The 18,820-nt window shown below is 43.2% G+C and overlaps 1 protein-coding gene across 1 annotated transcript in view; it reads right to left on the bottom strand.

Moving 5' to 3' along the window:
- Positions 1-9,961, bottom strand: part of SPTA1 (spectrin alpha, erythrocytic 1) — a 65,428-nt gene extending 55,467 nt beyond the window's left edge. The window contains exons 1-8 of the mRNA XM_026487293.4: positions 9,845-9,961; positions 8,507-8,746; positions 7,370-7,495; positions 5,565-5,705; positions 4,687-4,833; positions 2,558-2,691; positions 1,867-2,011; positions 314-468 (exon numbers count right to left, since the gene is read on the bottom strand). Coding sequence (XP_026343078.2) covers positions 314-468; positions 1,867-2,011; positions 2,558-2,691; positions 4,687-4,833; positions 5,565-5,705; positions 7,370-7,495; positions 8,507-8,743 — 1,085 coding nt within the window. The 5' untranslated portion in view covers positions 8,744-8,746; positions 9,845-9,961. The remainder of the gene's footprint in view (positions 1-313; positions 469-1,866; positions 2,012-2,557; positions 2,692-4,686; positions 4,834-5,564; positions 5,706-7,369; positions 7,496-8,506; positions 8,747-9,844) is intronic.
- Positions 9,962-18,820: the final 8,859 nt, after the last annotated feature.

Genomic DNA, 18,820 nt, shown 5'->3' with positions numbered 1-18,820 from the left:
AGTTCGTAGGCTAGGGCTGGGGATTTTGAGGTTTCTGCAGCTGCTTTTCCAGGTCCCTGGGCCCCCTGATAGCGTTCTACAACTTTCTAAGTAGAGGAACACCGATGGGGTGCAGTGCGGGGAGGTGTTATGCTGGGTGTTATGTCAGCCCGCATGGGACTTCTCTTAACAAATAAAGCTTCTTTTGCCTCTACCATCAAGTAGGGAGGAGGGCTGGGTCCCTCATATTTGATTCTTTTCACTCTTAATTTCTGCTTTTGATGTTATATCCAACCCTGTAGAGATGGAGCAACAGAAAGGAGGGCTTTCCCACCCATAGGAAGCCTGCAGCTTCGCGTATCTGTTGGTAGCCAAGGCTCGAAGGTGCTCCCAGTTGGAGACCAGATCCTCTTTCATCTGTTGGATCTGAGATGCCTCTGGAGGGTGGGAAAGCATCAGCTTGTCCGCTTTGGCACATAACTCCTTCACCTTTGGGATGAAAAAGAAACCTAGTGGGAAATCCAAGCACTCGGGTTCATCCTGACAAAGTTTTATGGGAGAGATCTGACAAAACAACCCTGTGAATACTGATAACTCTCTGCTCCCCTGGGAGCCTGCTTCTTCCTCTCCCACTCCCCTTGCTTGTGTTCCTTCTCTCGCTGGCTGTCTCTCTCTCTCTCAAATAAATAAATTAAAAATCTTAAAAAAAAAAAAAAAGAAGCAAGGTTTAGACCTCAGACTGTCCTTCGCCACCCTCTATACTGTTTCCATAAATACTGTTGTGCGAATCAGAGAGACACTTTTGCCCAGGAGAATGTCTGCTAAGAATTCCAGCAGTACTAAACCATTCTGAGAACAATTCCTAAGGAGCAAGGCCATGGGGCAAAAATGTGGATATGGGTGACTTTCCACATGTTACCATTAGTGCTTTCATTATATTTAACTATAATCAGGTGTTGTCTAGGATTTCAAATTTCATTATCATCATGCATCAAATTATGGGATTTTATTATTCATTATTAGGGGGAAAAGACAAAATACAAAAAATGGAGCAAGAAAGAAAGAAGTAGAATAATGGGATGGTTTTCAGAAACTGGCTCTTGGGACAAAGCTATGGTCAGGGGCGGCACGTGGGGACCCTCAGGGGACCAACTCCACCGTCCATCCTCCAGATGGAGCTAGCCGAGGTTATGGGTGATGTTGTAGGGGGAGGAAGCAAGAATGAGAGCCGGTCAGGAGAAGGGGAGGGGAAGGAGGAGGGCAAGAAAGAGAAGAAGAAGGAGAAATTTCTTCCCTTATCTATTGAGGGAAGGACAAAAGAAATAGGAATCAGCTGGAACTGACAGAAGTGTGGTTTGACAAGAGGAAAGATTCTCTGACTGCAGGGACTGAGTGAGATTAGGAAAGCATTCTTGGAGGTATATAATTTTTTTTAAAGATCTTATTTATTTATTTGACAGAGATAGAGACAGCCAGCGAGAGAGGGAACACAAGCAGGGGGAGTGGGAGAGGAAGAAGCAGGCTCATAGCGGAGGAGCCTGATGTGGGGCTCGATCCCAGAACGCCGGGATCACGCCCTGAGCTGAAGGCAGACGCTTAATGACTCTGCCACCCAGGCACCCCTGGGGGTATATTTTTTGTTTTTAAATCATGAAGTACATCACAAAAAAACACAAGAGTATATAAAGCATGTATGCATATTTAAATAAAAATAAAGGACGTCCAATGTCCACGTGCAAGTTACGTACTAGAACGAGGAAGTATATTCAGGAATAGGAATTTCTCCTTTTTCAAAATAGTGAATTTACTGTGTCCTCTGGAGGCAAGGGACCCACCAAATGCCTCTTCCAGCCCAAGAGGCCAGCCAGGCTTCCACCAGTGGCTTACCTTGTCCTCCATGACCGCGAGGTTCCTCTCAAGGCCCTTGTGACTATGAAACAGGGCCTCGGAGCTAACGAGGTCTTTGCCGTAGTCCTCAGAGGTGACTTGAGGCTCCTTCTCCTTGATCCACTGGATGGCTTCAGTCACGTCCCTGCCAGACAGCCACATGAGTCCCGACAAAGAAAATGGCAGGCATTCCAGAGCAAACAACACACGCAGCAAAGACCACCCTGGCTCACTTAGCTCGCAGTTACCTTGAATTCCTACTCCCTGGCAAAAAGTAATGTAGTTTTTGCTTTTAGTTGTTTCCATTGAGATGTAGCGGCTTGGGCATTATCTGGTCACTGGGCCTGTAGATATTCTTCCCATGCGTGGGTCAGCTCTTACTGTCTTTCTTCTTCCCTCTCAACCTCCCACCCCCACCCAGTTCCTGGTACGCGGCCCTTGTCTGCAGCGCTTCCATCACTCATCCACCAGTGCTGGTTTTACTGCTCTGCGCTCCAATCATCACACACTTGGCTAGGGGTCGGTCTCGGTTGCCTTAACTCCACTCCCCCTTGCTGCCTTAAGGGCAAACACATGATTTACTTTGGTTTGAGAGGTTGGCCACTAATTGCTAACAGTAGCCAGAGGCTAGCCCAAGTACAAGCATGGTGATCTTACAGCGTTTCCCGTAACGTGTTGGCCAAAAGCATACCTTCTGAATCGCTGGAGGTCTGCAGCGCCGGACAGCGTTTCCTGTCTCTGCAGAGCCAGATCCAGGAGACGCTCCCAGGCGGCGTTCACCTCATGCTGCTTCAGCTTGATCAAGGGCAGCTCGGGATGGTTCTCCTGCAGGAGGAAACCAGGGCCGGGGTCCGGCAAAGGTGAGCCTATTTCAAAAACCACTGAACACATTTCATTTCGCACTGGTTCCTAACTTGCCAGGCATGGAGAATGACCGTTTAGCCAAATACCAATCTTCACCACAGCCCTGCACCCTGGCTTTACCAAAAATCTAGAAGCCAACCCGCCAGATACTGTAAATATCTTTTGCTCACAGCACTGGGGCAGACCATCAACACAGATTCCTCAGCCATGATGTTATTTTCAGAATTCCACCTTGTCGATGCCTGCCAAGTCCCCTGAAAACCCAGGAAGAAAAAATCCCCTCTGTGAAATAGGACTTTATTTTCCAAAACTGTATTACTGTGGTTCTTAACTCCTTTGGGGTCCTGACACCTTTGAGAATCTAATGAGAGATGTTTCCCTCTCTTTAAATTTTCTGCAAAATTAAATGTGTGTGCATGTGTGTATAATTCCTCACATACGCACACACATTTAATTTTACAGAAAATTTCATACATCCTTGCAAATGATTTGAAGCACCGAGATTTATGAATACTAGATTCAGTTAAAGGCATCAACCTATTTTGACACTTGGCAATTTCGAGCAGTTCCTATTCGTCCAAGTCGTTCTACTCCTTCTGTCCCTGTCTCCTGAAATTGCCATTCCCATTCTGAAGCTTCTCCAGACAGAATTTTCTGCATTCTCCTTCCTGAATGTATGGCCCTTTATATTTGTAGCTATGTGGGTTCCACTCCACAGGAGCAGAGGTCACGCTCTGTATTGGATTAATCCTTCCTATGGTACCTTAGATAAAATGCCGTGTTATTTTGCTATGAAGTCCTCCTTGCAAGAAGGGAAGTCCATTTCCTCAGGCTTTGGATCTGGCTTGGCCTATGCCTGGCTTACCATAGAACATGGCAGAAATGATAGGAGCTCCTGCCCCTTGGCCTCAAAAGGCCCTTCAGCTTCTGTTCTTACTTTTGGAACCCTGGCTCACAAAAAAACAAACAAACAAACAAAAAACACTGCTCTGAAAGTGAGTCAAGGTCCGCAGCCATGGGAGCAAGGCCGTTTCGACCCTCCACCCCAGCTGAGCCACCAAATAACAGCAGCCACTTAAGAAAACCAGGTCGGATCAGGAGAATCGCCTCGCTGAGGAACTGAATCTGGAAAAAAGAAAGTGTTTGTTGTTTGAAGTTGTGTGACAATGTGTTCGATAGTGATAAGTAACCGAGAAACTTTCACAATGAGACAAAGCTGGTGGAGGGAGAAGGTTTAGAGATTGTTGGAAACGTGACCTGAAAATAAACTGCGATACAGGTGACTTCCCCTGCCCCAGTACCCGTTCGTCCTGAGCCTTGGTTCCCTTAACACAGGAGCCTTCCTGTCCTAGAGCTGACGTGATGATGAAACCAGCTGGCAAAGCACAACGGCCGACGGTCAGAGTTTCTAATTCCCTCATAGCACGGAAAATCAGACTGGCTCCCCATTTTCCTGCATATCCTAGGGTTATTTATTCCCACACCGAATTTTTGCTCAGCTATTGAAAATCTATTTAAACATTTTCTTAAGTGAATGAAAGCAAAACTGCCTCCCTTCTTTCCCCACTCACAAAAAACGCATGTATAATGGCATCATATACCTTACGATAGCCCACCGTTATTTTATATTCTTTGCTACTTTATTCTGGTTCTTCTTCAGGGGGACAGGGTACAGTGTCAACACGGGTGATGGGTGCCCGGGAGTTACCGGGTGGTGGGTCTAGCTCCCCTGCACACGTGCCCGTGCACACCCACGTGCACACACATACACTGTCTCTCCCGTTCGCACCTCTATTTCCATGGACTGGCAGGAGATGGACCCACACAGGAGAGGAAACTGCCCTGGGCGTGTTACCACGGGGACATGTGTCCCTGTTTTCTCACGATGTCCCATGTCCTTCGTGTTTTGCATATCAGAACCTTTGCCCTGCCCTGACCCTTTGCTCCCCACCTCACCTCGGTGCACTTGTTGGCATACTGGTTTATTCCATCCACTTTCTCCTGCCGGGCATCCAGTTCCGCCTGGAACTCCTCGAACTTCTTGTGCAGAACTTCTGTGCGCTCCCAGTCCTCACCCAGCTCCACTGACGTCACAATAGCCTCCTGTGGGTAAGGAAAGTCGGTTGAGTCACCAGCAAACAGTTTCTGCAGTTCGAATGCCCAAAACCCTTGCCCACACTCCCAGGAGAGCTCAGAAGGAGAGGCTGGTGGAGCCTGGAAGAGACCCTTCAGGAAAGAGCTGGAAGCAGGAGCGCATTTCCTGAGAGGGCACCCTGGTCCGGGGGACATGGCTCTTCGGGGTAATCCTTCAGAAAGACCAGGGACACGGTTGGTCAAAGCTCCTGGAAGCACCCTTTTGTGTTCGGGAACGTGAAAAATAAATTCATCCTGATCCCACTCAACTGACACACTGCGTATCTGCAAAAGCGCGCGCCAAGCACTTGCGTGGGTGTATCTTCAGTCCTAACTACAGGATTGCTCCTCAAGTGTTTCCAAAAATAGAAACCTCCGGAGCTCCAGGTACTGAGCGGCCGCCGGGAGGAAGAGAGCGGGCGGCACTCTCAGCCTGCACCAGTAAGAGCAAACACTTAAGAGGCAGAGCTAAGGGTCACGGCAGGTAGACGGGGACAAGCCTAGGGCACTCCCCCACACACACACACACACAACGTCAGTTATCTCCAGGATGCCCCTAAATCTTTGCCAAAATTGCTTCTTTCAAGGAACAAAGTCCAGGAACAGACACCCTGCCCGTTTTCCCAGCAGCCTGCGTTAGACGGCTGGGGGTGCCTGGGACGGGGAGGGGAAGTGCTGCTTGTGGCCTGTGGGTCCCCTACCTTGTCTCCGATCCACTCCAAGATGTCAGCGCACTCCTGCAAGTACTGCTGAAGCTTCAGGGCCCGCAGCAGCAGGGCACCCTTCTCCTGCGTCAGCTCCAGCAGCAGGTCCCACAGTTTGTGCAGCTCTTCCAGATGGACCTTCGGGGGGAGAGGCAAAACAGCTCAGGCGCCCTTCCTGCTGGAGCCGGTACGGACGCCGAGACGCGTGCAGAGACTGGCCTGGAGAAAAACTGCGTTCTCTCCTGCACTAACTGCTCAACAGATATTTAAAGGAGGATATCGACCTGCATGGGAGTAGCTGTTAAACGAAACCACACGCGATCTGCCATAAGAGGGAAAAAAAGGTAAAACTGCTTTGAGGCTTTAGAGGATGAAATGATTACAAACAGTAAGACAGGATGGAATAAGGATTCATGTAACAGTGCTCAGTTTGTTGAATTGAAGCTTGAGGAACCGATAGGCTTTTGACAGGGAGATGACAGGCAGAGAGTGGGTGTTCTAAGTACTGGCAAGTCGTAGAAGAAATGGAGCATGAACTGTTTGCCAGAAGGAGTAAGAGCTGCGATGTTGCTAATTTATGTTGGAAATTGGAGGCACCCAAGCTATAGGAGAATTTTGAGACTATGCAATTGGAGGCTTTGATGCCAGGTTAGTTTAGGAGATCATGGATTACACAACTTGTCAAACTGAAGGTACTCTCTGTGTCGTGTCCTCAAGAATCTCGTCTTTTTCCACTACTCCATTGTCTACGGTAGCCCGCAGACCACAGTTCTCTCTGAATGCTCTGGTGCTGTGGTCTAATGGAGCGCGGGGAGTCTGATAGTTGTGAAGATGTCGCAAACATTTCTCAACTCTTTCAATTAATGTGGGGGATTGGTGGCCCACAAAGCTGTGAAAAATACCAAATTAATTTGTTTTATATCAATACATAAGTTTTGAGATTTTCTTCTTACAGACTCTTCAATAAGGTTCTCTTTTGGTTAAAGTCTGTGTTCTCTGACCATATTTTTGCGACAGTAAAATGGACTAGAATTTGTACTCTTAATGCGAAAAGATCAGACCCGATTTTTAAATATGTCACATAAATTTGGTTTAAGGATTTCAAAAATACTTCAGCAGTAAAAACAAACAAGCAAATCCGGTCATGCAGAAAAGATCCTGAGTTGACTCTATGAACACAAACATTGGAAGAGTGTGTGAATTACGTCAGGAAAGAGCTGATACATTAGTAATGGATTTCAAAGTGGTGCTCAGTGTTCAGGGAAGATTTGCTGAAGACCAGGGATTTTAGGAGTTTTCAAAATGAGCAGAAGAGTGGGGTTTGAGAACTGTAATATTAGTCACAGCGGTTGGGCTGTGAAGAAAAAGGTATCACAGACAAGGGAGAGATATTTCAGAGAAGATTCACACAGCAGAGCATCTCTTGTTTGGAGAATCTAAGGGACAAGGACTCTGAGGTCAGAAGAAATCATTAGAAATGACATTTCGGAAAGCCAGTTCATCTGGGACACATGCAACTGGGTTGAAGAAGGCTTGATCTTAAGCCAAGTTATCCTGCGGTGGCCAAGAGGACCGTGATGCTATCCCAGGATAGCTTTTGTATCTTAGCTCTCTTCTCCCTGCCCTAGGGAAGAGGAGGACGTCTACCATCTTTCCTGGCCCACGCCCCCGGAAGATAAAAGTCAGGAACCCCAGTTCCAAGCCAGCTACATCAAGATTTATAGCTGGCATAATCAATTAAAACTCTGCTAACGTAGTCAACAATTGGAAACATCTCTCACAGAGCCCTACCATACATTTACCTTGGTGTCCTCGTGGGCAAAATGCCCCTCAGCAAATCGGGTTTCCCTGATTTCTTCCAGTTCAGGAATGACCCTTGATTTTGCTTGTACTTCTGCTTCGAAGGATTCATGTTTCAGATACTTGCCCTGAAGTTTAGAAACCAGAAGTTATGGCTAATGAAACCTAGCGTCCCTGGGCCATAAAGGGGTCCTTCAGTCCCTTTTCTTACTTTTGGGCAGAACTACTTGTTTCACAACCTAGATAAAGTGATAACCCATGACCAGAGCTGGAGAGGTCACATCCTAAAAGAAATGGCCACTTCAACCCAACCCAGGATCAAAGTCAAGGGCCACAGAGAAAGGTTTTGTCCTGTCTCCATTGACTTTGGGGAGTTCCCAGGAAATACCCTGTTATTTTTAAGTCTCAATTGCCCTTGGTGGGAATGAAAAGATGTCCCACATTCGTTCCTCTTCAGAAAACAGGACGGAAGTGCTATGGAAAGTGGAATGCAACGAGGAAGATGATTATTACAATAATGGCCTTTTTTAATTGAGAGATTTCTGCTTATCAGATAATACTGTTGTTGTCATATAATAGATATCACTTTGTTCTTCATCCAGGTGCTTCCTCACCGACATCAATTACCCCTATTAAGCAGGTAACCCTTTCTTCTGGTCATGACTCTGTCACATGCTCTACTAGATGGAGGAGAGGAACCTCCACCCACGCTCTCCTCCTGACGCCTGTCATGTGGACAGAGCAAGGGCACGGATAGCCCCTTGGGAGAAACCTGGGGAAAATTCCACTGAATTCCTATCCTGAGCAGAGTGGAAGCACTGACGTTTTTTCACCACAAAATGTTAAAGTTGCCTGGTGTGTCATAACTTCTTCGAACTCTCAGTCACTGTTATGCCCATAGCTTAACTTCAGACTAAGAATACATTCATGGAGTGAGTTTCTTCTGTACATAAGACACGGGCTTAAGAAGTCAAAGACACGAGCCATTTAGAGGCAGAATTGTGGTTCCTAACAGGTAGTCTGAACTTCCTACGACATTATGCCCTGACAGTTAACTAAATATGCACTTTCATTACAAGAATGCTTCCCTCCCTGGAGATCTCAGAGTCTGCTCTGGGGAAGTCACAGGAGCAGAGTACCTGTATGTTAGTTGGGTCTTCATAGCTCTTATCATCTGCAATCTTGAGTTTCTCCAAGATCCACTTTTCTAGGTCATCTGCATCCCGCCTGAAAACCTGGTAGTGATAGGAATCTTCAAGCTTCTGACCCCTCTCGGCCACCAGCTCCTTGAACCTCTTGTAGCGAGTCAACACTTCCTGACGCCTTTCCTGGATCTCCTCCGCTGTTTCCAGCACCTTCGGTCCGCTGCTCTCCATAGCCTGCAAGTCAAAAATTTTCTATCTCTTGCTGGTTCTCAAATCTCTGTGATGTCGCTTTTCTATGTCTCAAGACGTTTACTCATGTTGAACTTACATTCGGATGTCTTGCCTATAAAACCTGTTGTCACAAGGGGTCTAGGATGTTAACATAATTTCAACCATAGGTAGTTAACCTTTAGGCTAATAATTCTTTATCATTCAGAACATTTTTCCAACTTCTCACATAAATGTGTGACAACATTTATTAAGTTCTATAAATAGAATTTATTTGGATGAATGATAGGAGACAAGTTTAAATTAGCAAAATCACACATTTCAGAAGGATAAAAAAGAGATGTAATTTTCTTTTCAAAGGCTGAAAAAGTGTTGACATGTACTGATCATTCTGAATTTAATCTAATGAATAATTAAACATGGTTTGCAATAAACTTGATGAATGACATACACAAACATTTGGAAATTTTTTTTACATAAAATATAGTTCATATATTCACTACAAATAAAAAGTTCAGCACATCCTTTATCCAATTATCATAAATCTCAAATTATTAGCATCTGAGTAATCGGCTTTTGCAATGTAAAATGTTATGCTGTTAAACAACGTAAGTGGGATCCGACCCGTTCGGGGCAGTAGCCTCCCAGCTCTCCCTAGGGCTCACCTTCCTTCATCCGGATGTGGGCACAGTCTCCCCCAGCTTACCTCAGCCAGAACACTGAACACCAGGTTCAAATTTTAATCTTCTTCCTCCCAAAATATAATTGCTACTCCGTGGACGGCCTTTACTAGACTGACTATGGAATCAGATTATTCTACGGAGACTCAAATCCTCCTTGAGTATTATTTTTCTCCAAGTTACCCACGCGTTCGCTATACGAACCCACGTAAACAGGTCATTGCTAGATTCTGATGCTGTGTATCCACAGGTCATTCTTTAAAGTGAGCTATTACGAAAAGAGGTAAAATTAAGCTTCTCTACTTCTTAAAAGCCAAGAAACAATTCTTATAGGTTCTATCACATACAGGGCACAGAGTTCAAAAGAGACAGCTTTCCTAAAGATATCAGGGACAAATTGTGCTACAAAGAATTCCATACTCACGGTTTCCTTTGGAAAGTGTTTCACTTTTCGGAAAGGTCAAGAACCTGTCAAGATAAAATGTATCCAAAAGAGAGGAAGAAGACAGAGAGAAAGAGAGACAATTCTCAGGAATTTGTGTAGTCTTCTTCAGATAAAGATGAAAGAAATGTTACATATGTGAAAACGTCAAAAAAAAAAAAAGAAAGAACCTTGGGCCCTGAATCCCGCCAGCCACAGTCCACGTTATCTTCAGGAGACAGGCTCAGCCGAGGGGGCTGCTAACTTGCAGGGATGCTGGGTGACTCAGCGGTTCAGAGAGACTGTGGCTCTGGAAGTTTCTAAAGGGGACTTCATAAAACATGAAAGTCAGGTTTTTAAATGAAAAATTGGAAAGAAAAAACACAGTTATAGACGTAAGATAAAGAGGTGTGTTAAAATTCTGTCGTGTGTCTCTGATGAGTCTTAGATGCCGGGTCTGAGAATGGCAAATCAGGATGGAATTCTGGATCACCCAATCTTTGCACTCTGCAGAATGACAGGAGCTCAGGGCATACATAGCTTCTTGTTCCAACCTATCACTAGGAAATACAGCTCGACAACTTCATGAAAACCCAGCTGCTGATTTTTAACAGCCTTTAAATTAACAAGATATCCTAATTCTCTCTGTAGAGCCTTTGCCAAAACAGGAAGACAAATTTATTCCTGGCTTCATAGATCAGGTTTTTAAAAATTTGATGTAGGTGTCCCTTAGGAAGTAAGATATATGTGTGTTTATTTCTATTTCATGAAGCAAAAATTAGGATACCTCGTTTGACAAACTAATGAAATTGCAAAATTTTTGAAAATGGACGGCATTCTAAAATGTGGGATAAAAGTCATCCTGTTTTATGAATTACTTTTAATGGAGAGAAAAGGAAGCAGAAATTCTTCTCCGAAGGCATGGTTCTTTTGACAACTTTACAAAAATGAATCAAACAAACAAAAAGAAATAGTGGGATGGCTTCAGACTGTCCTATAAAGTGGGGGACTACCCGAGCTCAATGTGCTACCCACTAGCGTGGTTCCAACCTGAATACCCTAGCTTCCTGTTCTACCAGAATAGAACTAGGTTCTGACTTCTGGTTCCCCTCTTCTCTCTCCTTCAACTGAGAGAGCTTTAAATTCTTTTCTTGAAAGTCTAGCATTGCTTTACTTTTCTGTATCCTTTAATTACATTCAAATATACTAGAGTATTAAAGGCAGGAACACAACTCTTAGAGAATGAATTACATCACATGCACCAAGGAACCTCTGATGGAGTTGGGGTGGGGAGGAGACATTCTAAAATCTCTCTCTAAGAGAGGGGCGCCTGGGGGGCTCAGTTGGTTAAGCGTCTACCTTGGGCTCAGGTTATGATCCCAGGGTCCTGGGGTAAAGCTCTCTGCTCAGCGGGGAGCCTGCTTCTCCCTCTCTCTTTGCCCCCGCTCCGCGGACCCCGCCCCCACTTGTGCTCTCTCTCTCTCTCAATTAAATAAATAAAATCTTTAAAAAAAATCTTTAAGAGATAAGAACCACCATCAATTACCTTAATGTACATATAATTTATATGTTGACATGATTAATTCACGTTCATTTCTAGTCTTTAGACTATTCTGTGAAGCAGGTATTACCATCCCGATTTGTACAGAGAACAGAGGCGGTGCCCAGAGGCATCCCATCCCACGGCTTTCGGTTTGTACGGATGCAAACGAGTCAAGTCCCTGTGAGTATCACCATCATGCCACCCCACTCTCCATCTGTTCTAGCTAAGCTTCTCTTAATCCATCAACACCTCTGGTTGTCCCATTCCAGAATCTTCTCACCAACGGTGCCAACCCTGTGATAACCTTAGGACCAAAGAAATAACAGGGCCCAATCAGCAGATGGGTCACCATGAAATAATAAAATAAAAGTGGGTAAGAACAACAGTCTTTGGAGTAGGTAGCGATACCCAAGTGCGCAGGAGTCAGGGAAGGGGGTTAGCATCGTAGCCCAGCGTTCTTTGAGTTTTCAGTCCTGGCAACCCGGAGGGACTCCCGGTTGGTACAAGCTTCCCTGACTGCACTCGGGCTGGGGCTCTGGCAGCTGCCCTCGAGGCTCAGCCCCGCCCATCTTCTCCGTCCTTCTAGGTGGACCCAGTTGCCGCCGTCCCCTGAGCACTACCATGGTTGGGGCGAGGATCAGGGTGCCCTGGGACTGATGGAGGAACATGATGAGAAAATCTTCAATCCTGGTGGTTTAACACTTGGACCCCTGACCTTCTTGCCACTTTCATAGTTTTCCAAGAACGCTCATTGGCTCTGACGACGGAGAGACTGTGATTCAAACCTAGCGGAGGTCGAGAGCCCCGTGCTGACTGTGGAACTGCATGTTGCTTTCTAGGTGAGAGAGTGCTAGCGCTGCAGAGGAAGCTGGAGTGCACCCCCCCCCCCCACGGCTGCATCGGAGAGGAGTCTCACCTCCGGTGTTGCAAGGGCGGGAATAATTTGCAGGGTTCTCGGATGGGTTTCGGTTATCAGCTCTAGACAGATCTGAACTTCACATGCCCGTGTAATCAGCTCTGTGCAGCTTGCCTGGGGCCTCCCCTCAGTTATCAGATCTTTCCCTGGGCCCAGAAACTCCAAGAGATGCTCTAGACCCCGAATTCGGGAGTATCCCCAACTGACAGCATTAACATTCATATCACGTTTACTGTGGATTTTCCGGAGTCCCACTTGCGCAGCTCATCTACCAACAAGGAAAATGATGTGAATTTTCACGTAAAACAATTTCTTTCCCACGGGATAAAGGTCATTATTATCTTATTATTTTAAAATTTTTAATGTTTGTTTCTCCAGGTGTAGTTCTCATTTTAAAATGCCTCTGATGTTTGCCTCTTACACGGGTTAGAATATTAGGTAATGTAATTCAAAAACATAAAGTGATCTGTTTACAGTTCACCGTATCCACGTTAATTCTTCTCGCTTCCGATCCTCTCAAGTTATCTGTGCCTAAACTCTATTCAGAATATATATCATTCAAGTTTGCAATCCTATCATTAAAAAATAGAACTCTTTTGCTCCCTACTATAATCTTCTCTCAGTCTCTATTATTTATTTAATTACTTTTTAAATTTAGTATCACTGCGTTGGATTAAAAAAAAACCCATGACATTTGTTTTATACAATGAACCATGTGATTGCGGCGAGAGGAGAGCTGGGGATAATGGTAAGTACACTGGATTTGAAACGGAACCATCTAATTTGAAGGCTTGATTCCTCCATTTAATAACCGGATGACCATGAGAAGTTTGCTTTAATTTTGTTAAGTATATAATGGGGGTAGTAATGACCGATCTCCCTATTTCAGAGAATTGTTATATGGCTCACTTTATATTTGAGTTACAAGTCATACATTTTATTCTGAATCATTAATTTTGACAACCAGAATGTAAAGGGCAGGGACCTGCTATGGGATAATTCGTCACAAAGCTAAGATTGTATCTTTTAAAGAATGATTTGCAATGCATCATTTAAAAATCTCACATAAAATTGCTTGATGTTCCCATCCACTAATAACTTTCTTTGAGTACAGCAATGTTGAAGGAGACTATATAAGCCTAAGTCCTTTTAAACCTTATAAAAATAGCAGGTTTGGTGCCATGGCCCCACTCAGGGAAGAAAGAGCTCAACTAAAAATATTATTGCTCATTAAAATAAAGGAAAGGAGAGCCAAGTGCTAGGACTGAACATATTATCTCCTTCATACTCATGATTAAACTATGAAGTTTAGTTCTTATATTTAAGGAACTGGAGTCCCACGATATCAATGAAAGTTCTATTTAACATCTAAATATACGCCAGTCATAGAAATTTAAGTGGATTATCTGTGACATGGCTTCATTCCACTATTAAAAATTGCTGTGTGTGCAACTGCAAATTGACCAGGTATCTTGCCTTTGCCCATTACCTCCCCTCCCCTGTCCTCTGGTGAATGTGGGAATAGTCTGAGTTTTTTCTAGAACTTATTTTCTTTATCACTTGTAATTTGTTAAGAAACACAGGCTACCTCTATTCTAAAACTGTACTCTTTCAGCAAATCATTATTGACCATCTCTATGGACAAAGAATTCTAACAGGCATTGGGGACATAAAGGTGAACAAAGCAAGGTGCCTATTCTCAAAGAGTTTACAAAACAGAGGGCCCACTTCTCACATTACGTATACAATAAGAATATGCTAATGGTCCTGTGCTCACAGGTGGCTGCATGCAAGGTGTATGTATGTATATGTGTGTATGTGTGTATATATACATATATATATATATATGTATATATACACAAAGCAAACTGATGTCAGTAACATTTGATTTGCTCATGAAAACAACAGTTTCTACAAAAAGGTGGAAGAATACCTTGTTATTGCAAATTTAAGTCACTTGAACCAGGACATTCGTAAATCAGTCACTGAAAGATAAGACGTTGTCAAGTCTATATCGAAGGTTCCACTATATCATCTTAACCATTTATCAGAAACAAATTAAAAGATAACACCACACTTTGATCGATTAGTGTTGTAGCATTCAGAGGAATTCCATTGAAGAGAATTCTAGAACTATTTTTGAGGTGACTTTGGAGAAAATTAGTACTGCTTTATGGTCTTACAAAAACTGGTCCAGAGATGACCCTTCTCATTGAGAATGTCATGTGCGTGGAGGCAAGAGGAAGCGGCCCAGGGCATTGGGAGAAAAGTGAGGACAGCCAGAGTCTTCAAAACAAAGGAAAAGATTTTCTGATTTCTTGAACTGTCATCTCTTACTATCAAGAGGACAACACCCTGGTAAGACCTGCGATAAATGTCTACCTTCAAGGTGTAAGAACCCATCCTTATTTAATAGACAACTGGGTTCCTGGGTGGCTCATTCTGTTAAGCATCTGACTTTGGCTCAGGTCATGATCTTAGGGTCCTGAGATCAACCCCACATAGTGTCAAGCTCTGTGCTCAGTGGGAAGTCTGTTTCTTCCTCTCCCTTTGCCCCTCCCCCTGCTCATGCTTGCTCTCTCTCTCTCAAATAAATAAATAAAATCTTTAAAAAATAGATAATAGACACTTGATAAATATTTTCTAAAGTAAAGAATGAATTAACGAATGAACAAAAATAACTTTACTATAAATCTCAAAAGTTTAATTGCAAACAATTTTTAAAACTCATTTACCCAAAATTACTTTCTGGATGTCAGCTCCTGGTTTTACTTGGAATAAATACTTCCACTACCTAGGAAGAAGCTTTTATTGCTCCCAGCAAGAATTCTGTCTTGCCATTACTGGGGATGAAAGAGAGTGAGGTATTCCTTAAAAGCAGTCCACTGTCTGTCCTTGGTTTGTGTCAAGCACTCTTCCTAAATTAAATGGGGGTGGAGAGCTAAGGGTGAATGGCCAAAATAAAGAAACAGTAAAGGTTCTTCATGCCTCAGAAGAAATATAATTCTCTTTGAAGTTTTTCTTGATTCACCAAGGATCGTTACCATGTCTGCTAGGATTTTATGAATTTTGTTATTACTTTTTGTGCTGTAATTTTATAGGCTTCTTTCCAGTTCTCCAGTGGAAACTCTTTTCCAGAACTTATCACTGCCTGATACGTAAAAATTATTGGGCCACAATGTGGCAGGTGGGTTCATAACTGTGGATGATAAATCCACAGATGCACACGGAAGTAGCAGCCACAGATTGGAGCTACGGAGTCGTGAACGTTGCCCAGGAAGGGGGAGATGGCCTTAGTGCCCAGTGTGGCCTATTCTAGATTCCAAATACTAGGGGTAAAGTACACTTTCAGGATAAAATCTACAGCATCCATGTGTTGGTTTATAATCTCTTCTGGAGCTTCCCAGGTGTAATCTGAAACCAGCCCCCATATTTGGAGGGCAAATGAGAGACCCGAAAAGAGGCAGGCCACTTCAGATTGGTAGGTGACAGGTTTAATAAGCAAAGGGAACTTGCATACAAGGTTTGCTTTGGCGACCACAGGATGGATGGGTCCTCACACCCAATCACCAAAGTCTTAAAAGTTTATACAGAGGCATTAACAGGGTTCAGTCGTGTAAACTGCCCAGGTGCTGTGAGCACCACATCACTGTGTCAAGACTGTGTCCTTGGAGCAGCCCCTAGAGGGGGACAGGCAAGCAGAACCCACGTTCCAAGGACAGGGGTGGGAGTGTGGACCTCCCATCACCTGGATCCAGCTCCTGGTCCCAGATTGTGAACTTCTGCACATCAGAGAATGGGTCTCATATCAGTATCGTAACACTTACCACGTGCCTCTGCATATAGGGATGCATTTAAAAGTTTCTTGAAGAAATAGAGGAACTATTTCGATAACACAAGAACCTCAGGGATGGTCTATGCTGTAGGTGCTGAGAAGCAAGCCCTCCTCACCTCTCTGTTTTCTCAAGAATATCAGCACGATATTAGGAATAGAGCATGGTGGTTAAGAGCAAGGCTTTTGAAGTAAAATAGAATGGGGTTCAAATCACAGCCCAGCCCCTTCCTAAATGTATGTCCTTAGACAAATCACTTAACCCTTTTAAGGCACAGTTTTCTCACTGATATAATAAAAATGATAATAATACCTATTGCTTAGGATTGTTATCAAGTAACATATACAGGAGACATTTAGTACAATGTCTTATATACAGTCCATCATCAATAAGGAGAAAATTGTATTATTATCAATAAATATAATTGCAATTGTGAATATAAAAATGTTACTTTATTATTAGAAGCAAAACTATGATTGATAAATATAGCACAGACATTGATAAAAGAAATATATCTAAAATCAAGAAGAGTGAGTTAGCTGCTCCTGGGCTCACACGTTTCCTTAATCCTGTGCACGTACTCAGGGCATAGCTAGAAAGTCATGCATGAAAGTCAACACACCATGAACTTTCTTGTTCTGTTCCCTTTGCTTTTTTATTTTTCCCTCCACTTGGAATTGTCTTTGTTCAACACACACACACACACACACACACACACACACACACACAGAGGTTACCTAGTAAGATTCCATTCACATTCTGGAGTAGAGTGGGTTTAATCATAGGGTTTTAAGCAAAATAACAAAGTGATCAGATCTAAGTTTTAAGAACTAATTGAGCCTCAGTTGGGAGAGCCGCTTGAAGGTGGAAAAGTATGGATGTAAGAGAGATAGTTTTAGCCATATGAAGTTTTAGGGACATCGAGAATATCTAGGAAAGGATTATATAATACAAAAAGTGGAGAGAACAGGTAAGAAAAGCGTGTAACCCTTTCCCCTGCTGGAGATTCATGTGTGTCAGTTCTTGAATAACATTGCACTTGGGAAAGTACAGTTTAAATAACTAGTCAGTCAATCAGTGAAGTAATTCCGTTCCTCATTTCTCTAGAAGAACATGAGAAATAGAGGCACTACTTACACCCAGCAACACTACTGGTCTCCCTTTTCCTCTATTCCCTCATTTTCTTCTACCAAGTATTTGCTGAAGGCTTTCTTCATCAGGACGTCTCCACCCACAACCTATGGGTTTTCTCTCATTTACCTTCCCTTCTCTAAGATCTTTATTAGATAGTATTAGCCTCTTCTTATCAGCCCTTTTCCCTTACCCCTGTCTTTCCATCTGGTATCATAACATTTAGGGGTGAAGATGAGGGCGTGGCTGTGACACAGTCGTGGGGAAACAAGGCTGGCAACCATAGGACTTGTGGGGGTGGGCTAGGGAAGGGGGAAAAATCTCCTAACATTTACATTGTAGTAAGCTTTATCGCATCCTAACTGGGGTGTGAGCCCTGGAGAAAATCACCCTTTATGAAGCATGTACAGGAAGAGTCAGCAAGAGAAAGAGCCCTCAAACAAAATAGGACAAGAAGAGTCCAGCATCCTCAAAGCCAAGGGAAAAGAGAAGAGTCGTTCAATACTGTTGACCAGCCGGCTGGAACGTTCAGAATGCAGTGTGGCCATATCGGTTTACTCATCCAGTAGGGATTTATTGATGTTGTTGCTTAATTCACACAATACTCTTAATTACATTGAAAAACAAAGATTAAGTTTTTCAATTTATCATGAAAAAAATACTGATTCTTTGGTGGTTATATTGCTTTATTTTTTTAAGGCCAAGTTTTAAATTTTGTTTTTGCATTTACAGTATTATTCAGTGATCTTCTTGGCCTTCGATTCCTTGCCATAGTCTTCAACTAGCACACAATTGCAGCCAATGACTTTGTCAGGTTTTCTCCTGTCAATTTTACAGAGGCCGACCTGTGGTCCTAGTTTCTGATGGTCACCAATATTAACAAAGTTGATTTGGTCTTGAGCAAAATGGCCTCCACTCCTTTCACACATTATAGTTGTGGTGGCTTGGCTTATTATTGACCCAGACATGGAATTCATGTTGCATAGTACTGCTAAGGTGCAAACAGAACAGGTGAGCCATAAGAGAACCTGCCAAAATATATCCATAAAGCTATTTATCAATAATGAATTCTGGGTGTTATTTGCAACTGATTAATTATTGAACACTACCTCTGAAACTAAGTATGTACTATATGTTGGCTAATTGAATTTAAATTAAAAAAATATTGGATACTCAATTTAGGAATTAGGTTTATTTTTCAACTATATCCATTGGCAGTATCATAGAGAGAACTTAGTCTTATGAAGATGATTTTTCAATTATGATATCTTACGAACAAATACTTTGACTATGTTAATATTAAATGTTGACCCAGATCATTTCCATAATATGAATTTATCTTGACTAAATTGAGTGGCAGAAAGCTTATTTATCCAACCATATGTTAGGTTGGATGAAGAGTGAAAGAAGCTATTGAATTCAGTTATTAGTGAATTTTGTTTCTTGGTGATCTCTGGAAGACCACTTTCAGTAAAAGGCTGATGGGAAAGGACAGATCACAGAGAATTGAGGATGGAAAGACACCGACAACTATATAAACTTCCAATAATTAGATC

This window comes from Ursus arctos, unplaced genomic scaffold (assembly GCF_023065955.2).
Source record: "Ursus arctos isolate Adak ecotype North America unplaced genomic scaffold, UrsArc2.0 scaffold_2, whole genome shotgun sequence".
Lineage (NCBI taxonomy): Eukaryota > Metazoa > Chordata > Mammalia > Carnivora > Ursidae > Ursus > Ursus arctos.
Note: the sequence above shows the minus strand (reverse complement) of the source record. Positions and strands in the feature narration are given on the sequence as shown.